General features: G+C 46.1%; 2 protein-coding genes across 2 annotated transcripts in view; one reads left to right on the top strand and one right to left on the bottom strand.

The window, feature by feature from the left end:
* The window catches only part of LOC117638447 (heat shock protein 83-like), a 9,326-nt gene extending 6,028 nt beyond the window's left edge, over window positions 1–3,298 (top strand). The window contains exon 2 of the mRNA XM_034373570.1: window positions 3,039–3,298. Coding sequence (XP_034229461.1) covers window positions 3,039–3,298 — 260 coding nt within the window. The remainder of the gene's footprint in view (window positions 1–3,038) is intronic.
* Window positions 3,299–5,241: 1,943 nt separating this feature from the next.
* Window positions 5,242–5,958, bottom strand: LOC117638446. Its single transcript, XM_034373569.1, has one exon. It carries the CDS (start codon window positions 5,956–5,958, stop codon window positions 5,242–5,244), a length of 717 nt encoding a protein of 238 aa, XP_034229460.1.
* Between the last annotated feature and the right edge of the window lie 1,647 nt (window positions 5,959–7,605).

The following is a 7,605-nucleotide window of genomic DNA, read 5'->3' as shown; positions in this document are numbered from 1 at the left end:
TCGAGCCGCTCTGGCAAGATACAGGGGACCGTAGTCAGCCTGATCCGCAATCCTGGCAGGTCTCGGGACACAGAGTCAGCCGAGCCGCAAATCCTGGCAGGTCTCGGGACACCAAGTCTGCCGAGCCGCAAATCCTGGCACTCACGGTCCGAGCGTCCCCGAAACTCGTGAGGCAATGTCAAGTGCACTGACGAAACTGAAATCAGACTGGATGTCCGTAGACATCGGTCCGACTGTGGGTAATCACCAAATAAATATGGGTACGTGGTGGTTTTAAAGTAAACTATTTTTAGAAAAGTCTGATCAATAACTGAAATCTAGAATCATGCTGCTATCTTATCTGACATAAGCCTCAAACTCTGTTTTCTATATCTGTTTAGCATGTGTAACTAAGCAGCATAAAATTAGGGAACTGTTACTGTACTAATCATGCTCGGAAAGCATTCGATAAAACTTATTCAAAATCAAATAATGAAATTTGCTCATATAAACTCATTTATAAAACTGAATTATATAAAATCAATATAAAATCATTTATGTAAACTCATGTATATAAATCATTTATATAAAATCATTTATGAAAGAGAGTCCACTCACTGCTGGTCCGAGCTAGCTGGACCTCTTGAAGGTCCCTCCTGTGGTTCTGTCGGGCCTCTGGTGCCTGATTACCCATAAAGATTAAATTAATAAAACTGTTCAATAAAATAATTAAATTAAACACCTGCCCCCGGCTCCTAGGAATACGCGCACTCATTTAAAAGTCACTCCAATGCCCACTTTAGTTTTTCAGACAAATAAAACGGCCTTAGGAGACCCGAAACTTTACTAAACGATAAACTGCCAGACCGGTCGATCCGGAACCCCGTGGGGTCCACGATCTCCGATGGCCAATCTGGGATTCTCTAAAGGTTCCTCACAGAGAAAGAACCATGTTCCGCGAGTTTGATCCGAAACGGACGGTCGGATTAGCCAAAATCGCGTTATCGCTTAAAATCCAAACCCTAGCCCCAGGGTTCACGATTTCGGAGTATCCGGGACTCCGATTCGCAATCCGTCGAATCCTACACGATCCTGGAATCGTGTAGTACGACATTTCCAAAATTGAGTGCGATCCGATGACTCGACGACACTGCACCTAAGGATCGCGCAATATGGAAAATCCGTTTGGGGCTCAAACGGACTCCGAATCGAGATCCGCGAAATCCTATGCGCTCGTGGCAACATGAGGATCGCAAAACTGTATAGAATCACTTCACCACCTCACCCACGCACCGCCACATGCGCGGGCAGTTTGGGTGTCCAAAGCGATACCGGGTGGCCGAAAAATCTCGAAACCAAGACTCCAAACTCCTATCCTAGGTAAAACACCCCATTTGGAGTCACTTTTGTTCTTAGACAACCCCCAAAAAGTGGCCAGAAACGGCCGATCATGGCGGCCGAAGTTCGGCCTATTTTCAAGTTGAAAATCGAGTGTTCTAGAGCCAAAATTGATCGAAACCCAGCCAACCATCAGTTAGAACACGAAAAATAGGTGAGAATCCATACATTACTCGAATGATTTGGTGGAGAAACGAAGGAGATCGAAGAGCTTGAAAATCGGGTGAAACCGGTCGGAAAACTTGATTTTTCGGCCAGTTCCGGGCGGCCCCAAGGCGGCGACAGGTCGGGGAAGAACGGCGGCGACGAGACGAAGCCGATGGTACCCGTGCCGGAGATCGGCCTGCCCTGTGGTGGCCTCTGTGTTGAACGGAAGGAGAGGAGGCGCGGGGACGACGTCGCGCCGGAGGAGAGAGAGAGAGGAGAGAGAAAGCTGAGGGGAGGAGGGAGAGAAATAGATAAAAATCTGACTTTTTGTCCAAATTACCGTTTTGCCCTTCGCGGTATTTTGACCGTATTTTCTTCGTTACAACTCCGATTCGGGTTTACTCCGTGTCTACGGACTCGTTTGACCGTGCTCTACGCAACGGCGTAAGCGGAATTATCAAATTCCTTCTCGATCAAAAAGTCAATTTTTCCCTTATTAAAATATGCGATGGCAAAATCGTCTTTTTGCTAAAATAAATTAATCCTAATGTTTAGATATTCCGTTACTTTTTAGATATTTTGTTTTGGGTTATTACATAGATAATATCTGAATTAAATGATATTATCTCCTTTTATGAAAATAATATCTGAATTAATGATATTATCTTCTCTTTATTAGGATAATATCGGAATTAATGATATTATCTTATCTTTATTAGGATAATATCCGAATTAATGATATTATCTTATTAAATAAAGATAATATCATATTAATTAAGATATTTGTCCCAATTAACTAATTAGCCAGATAAACTGGTTCAATTAATTAATTTAAGAGATAATCTTCTTTTTCACGTGGCGTGCTGTCATTGGAGACGAAAATATTTGCTCCTACAAATGCCCTCCAGCTTCTGCGTGGTGCTTGTGTGGCAGGTAGGAGATGAAATTATTTTTTTCGGACTCTCCAACTGTGTTTAGGCTTTCTTTTGTGAGTTGGACTCCTTTTGCAGATCAGATTCCCAATTGATGTAGAGTTCTGACTATTGTTGGAGTTGGATTCCTAGTAGGAATGAGTTTGCGATTCCTTCTTGACCCGGGTTGTCCAACTTGTATAAATATAGGGCTGCTCCTCACTTTGTGTCACATCGCAAACTTAACTTCTCTACTTTCTAGCTTGAGAAAGATCTTGGAGAATTTGTACTGCTTGTCGAAGAGAGGAGTTGCTGTGCATCCTAAGATAAGTCGAGCACATATATATTTTCTTTGTCTTCTCTTTTTCGCGGCGAGGACCAGCTGGGTGGGACTAGGCTGGTTGATGTTGTGACTGGCGGCGGTGGCCGCTGGTTGCTGTTGAGCGAGTATCGAAAAAAAGTTGGTGGTATGCCCCCTGCCCAAGGTGTTGAGGGATGGAAGCAGAATGGTCCAGTCTCTGGTGATCTGTTGGGTGGGTAGGAGGAGTGTTTTCTCGGACCCGTAAAGAAGGAAGGCTGATGTCAATTCTTCAATAAATGAAGCTGCGACTTCGCATGCGAAGGATGTGTCACCATTAAGGAAGAAGCCAAGGATCCCTTCTGTTGAGAAGAGTCAAGTAGAAGCTATTCCCCCGTCGTCAACTAGGGTTAAACATCTCGTTGGTGCAGATAGCAATCAGATTGGCGATATGCGCAATATTCGGGATGTTCCACTCAAGCTTCCTGCAGACAAGCTTGGAGACCGTGATCTGCTCTGTAAAGTAGTCCGTGCGAGATGTAGTTCACCTGCTGTGAGGCAATGAGATGCAGATATTCTTCTTCGAAGTTCGGTCGTCTACACCAGTTAAAAGATGGAGGTCGAACTGGGAGGTCTTCTCATCTACCCAACCATCATGATCCAGTAGTTTGAGTCATGAGCAATAAAGCGTTGAGTAGATTCAGCGTCGTTGGCTTATTTAGAGTGAGGATGGCGGCGGCCAAGAATACGAGAGAGTCATCTGCCTGGGTCGAAGGCTCTTCTGCAACGTCAGCGACTAATCCCAAGGTGGACAAGTCCACCCCGACAGGGGATGCAGGCATGCCTGATCTGCTCAAGATGAACTTTCTGTCAAGTTCATCCATTTGTGTTGAGCTGGTTGATCAAATCCGTCAGGCTGGCGATCTTGGTCTTTTCTCAAGTCTTTCCTTGGAAAAACAAAGGGAAGCAACATTTCACTTGCTTCAAAAAAGAGGTGGTAGAAGATATCGCGAATCAGGCAGGTGGAGCTGCTGAGAGCGTGGTTGATCAAGCGGATGCGAAAGAGACTGCAGATCAAGGATCTCCTGCTGGCATCTCGGAGTAGATAAAGACTCATTTATTTCTTTTCAGCTTTTGTAGTCTGCTCTCTATTTAGAATAAATGGTCTTGTTTGACCATCTTCTTTTTGTTGAACTTGGCCAGTTGATCACTTTGTTATGGAAATTTCAGTTGTTTTTTTTTAATTTATAAAAACTTCAATTTGCATAGTGTCTTGTGAATTGCTTGAGTGTTTATGAGTTGTGGCATGTTTAGCCTACGTCTGGAGACGTGTCGATGAAAGTGGCTCGTTTGGCCTACGTTCGGAGAAGTGTCGATGAGTGTGACCCGTTTAGCCTACGTCTAGGGACGTGTCGATGATAGTGGCCCGTTTGGCATACGTCTGGAGACGTGTCGATGATAGTGGCATGTTTGACCTATATCCAGAGACATGTTGATGATAGTGGCATGTTTGGCTTACGTCCGGAGACGTGTCGATGTGTATAACCCGTTTAGCCTACGTCCGGAGACGTGTCGATGATAGTGGCCCGTTTGGCCTACATCCGGAGACGTGTCGATAAGTGTGGCCCGTTTGGCCTACGTTAGGAGACGTGTCGATGAGTGTGACTCGTTTGACCTACGTCATGAGACGTGTCGTTAAGTGTGGCCGGTTTGGCCTACGTCCGGAGACGTGTCGATGAGAGTGGCCTATTTGGCCTACGCCCGGAGACGTGTCGATGAGAGTGGCTCGTTTGGCCTACTTCCGGAGACGTGTCGTTGCTTTTATGAACACTTCATTGGAAAGAAAAGCTTGAACTTGTGTTGATGTCTGTGTGACTATATTACTTTATTAAACAAAAAGATGATTATGCATGAGTAACATTAAAAGTAACTTGTCTTTAATGGAGGTGAGGGAGGCTTGGCCGCCTGCTTAGAGCCTAGCTGATAGGTGAAGAGTTTCATGGATAGTCCCTGGAGGTGATGGGCATTTCATTGCCTTGGAACTTCCTTCCATTGAAAGATGATGAAAGGCTGTCTTCCATAACTTGGTAGCTAGTGACGGCTTGGAAGACGAAAGTCGCCTGCTTGATCTTTCTCTTCTGCCCCCTGGTGGTTAGCCCAGGCTCTTGGAGTAAGCTAGGATCGTGTTGGTCTATATGGCTTTTTTCGTGGAGGCTCATTGTTAGTTGCGTTACAATCCTTGATTTGTTGAATATCCCCCATTGAGATGAATTCCGTGCAATAACCGTCTTTGACTAGATCTTCGAGGTACCTTTTCCAGGCGAAGCAATCGTTTGTGTAATGAGCATACCCTTCATGGAATGTGCAGTATCTACTGCTATCCTTCTTGGTTAGGTTTCCCTTTAAGGGTGATGGTTTCTTCAACCAAGGCATGTCATTTACTTGGGCTAGGATCTAGTGTATCGGGATAGTGAACTTGGTGTAGCTCTCTGTTGCTGGAGCACCTTCCTAAGGCTGTGATCTGCGCTTGCAGTTCTCTTCGCTTGCCAGCTTAGCTGCTTGATTAGCCTTCTTCGCGGCAATCTGGTCGTCGTCCCATAGTGCGTAGTGCTCTGCTGTAGCAAAGACTTCTATCAATATTTGGCAGGGAGAGATGGTCAGCTCGCGATACAACTCACATTCAATTGGCAACCCCCTCTTGAAGGCAGAGGACGCAATTTGGTCATCACATCCTACAATGTTTGCCCTCTCCGCTTTGAACCTCTTGATGTAGTCTTGGAGGGATTCATCGGACTTCTTGTGCACGTTGAACAGATGGTCAGGGTTCTTCTTGATCGTCCGATAAGAAGTATACTCTTTAGTGAAGACATAAGCAAGCTCCTTGAAGCTGCTAATCGACCCGGATGGCAGGGTGTGAAACCAGTCTTGAGCTGCTCCTCGCAAATTCATTGCAAAGACCTTGCACATTAGCGCGTCTTCAGTTTTGTATAGGATCATAAGGCTCTTGAAATACTTCAGATGGCTTTCGGGATCGGAATCCCCATTGAAGCATGTGAAAAAGGGCGTTGAGAATCGTTTCGGGGGAGTAGCTTGCTTGATTTCAGTGGTGAAAGGTGAGGAGTTTGCTTGGTCTACCTCCATGCGTAGTGCATCTTCGAAATTTCCTCCAATCTTTAAGCCTCGAAGTCGGTTATTCACAAGCATCTCAACGTCTTCGACACACATGGCTGTTCGGCCACGTTGATGACCTTTACGATTTGGGCGAGGCTGATTAACTTCCTCATTGGTTTTCAAGGGTCGACTTTCTCAGTTGCACTGCCTAGGTGCCGTGTTGGTGGACTGCGTTTGCGAGGAATTTTCTGTAACTTGGTGACGAGAATTGGTTCTTCGAGAGAGAGTAGTATAGCACATTTCTTCACTGTCCTCATTGTGATGATTGTCGGTTTGACCTCCTTAGGGGCCTAGGCGGGCACGGATGCCAAGTTGTGGGCCTAACCTATCGTGCACGTTGGTCCTTAAATTCAATCTGGATAGGAGACTTCGCCTGCTCTGAGTGTAGCTTGTGGATGCTTGCGACATGTCGGCGAGCTGATCGTGTTGTTGTGCATTTCCTTGTCTGCTCACTCTTGCTCGACCTACTTGGTTCCCACCGAACTGCCGATCGGGGCGTTCGCTCATCCTTCTCTCTTTGCCCTGTTGTCCAAGGCCAAGGTTTTGAGCCAAGTTTATTTGATTGAGGAATTGCCTCATCAAATTGTTTTGGTCGTCCATTCTCTGAGTTAGCTGGTCAACTCTCAGATTAAAGTCTACTTGACTTTGTGGATCGGGAGGAAAGAAATGTGTGATGCCCAATTGCACACGGGCTAGGGTTTCATTGGATGTGTAGGCTGGAGCGTGCGTCGAGCGTGGAGGCAATGGAGGGAATGCTTGAAGTTGCTCTAAGATTGGGCCAAAGTCGGCGGTGGTAGTGAGCCCACCTTGATGTGAGGTTCCACCATGCTCGGCGGCGGAGCTATGAAGGTGGCTAGATTCGGCCATGGGACCTTGAGATGGTACGACGGCGGCAGAGGCCGGTGCGGTGGTCCTAGCTACAAGTCCAGCGGATGGCATGATGGTTCCAGTTACACGGGGCGGCTGCTGTGGTGCGATAACAAGGGTTTGTTGTGGGTTCATGATGGCGAGAGATGGTTGAGCCACAATGTCGATCGCTAGATTGTGGGAGGAGTAGCTTTGGGCCGTCACGGATTGAGCCATCGCGGCAGTTTTGTCCTCGTGCGCTTGCTTCCAACCATGGTTGTTTGGAAGGCTTCGGTGGATTGAAAAATAGGAGGAACGGATTCCTTGAGCACGCGTTGAGTATAACCCGTGCTCTCAATGAAAGCACCAAATGTTTGTGCAAATAATCTCACGGGAGAATATTCGTTTCCAGATTCCTCAACCTTCGACCTTCCTTCTCTCTCTTCCTCGTTTCCTGTAAAAAAGATTGGAGTAAATAGACCACACCCAGGGGGTGTTAGCCAAAGGCCCTCTGATGCCTAAGTTAGTTCGAGTATTTGTAGGAAAAAACAATAGCTAAGCAAAGGGTACATAGTTGTATGTATGGTGTGAACGGGTCGGCCAGAGCCGTGTATGGTGGCCGGAGCTGTGTGGAGAAAATATGGAGAGTGGAGAGGGAGAGAGAGCTTCAGGTATTTTTCTCGGGTATTAGGAGTAGGTTTAGATGTACCTTGAATGATGAATGAGGTCGTCTATTTATAGGAACCTCGGGGCTAAGGTTTCGTAGAGAATTTGCTGAGTTTATTCTCTACCCAAATTCATAGGGATCGAGTCGGACTTAGATAATATCTGAATTAAATGATATTATCTCCTTTT

Source organism: Prunus dulcis, chromosome 8 (genome assembly GCF_902201215.1).
Source record: "Prunus dulcis chromosome 8, ALMONDv2, whole genome shotgun sequence".
Classification (NCBI taxonomy): domain Eukaryota; kingdom Viridiplantae; phylum Streptophyta; class Magnoliopsida; order Rosales; family Rosaceae; genus Prunus; species Prunus dulcis.
This window is presented reverse-complemented; position numbering and strand designations above follow the sequence as displayed.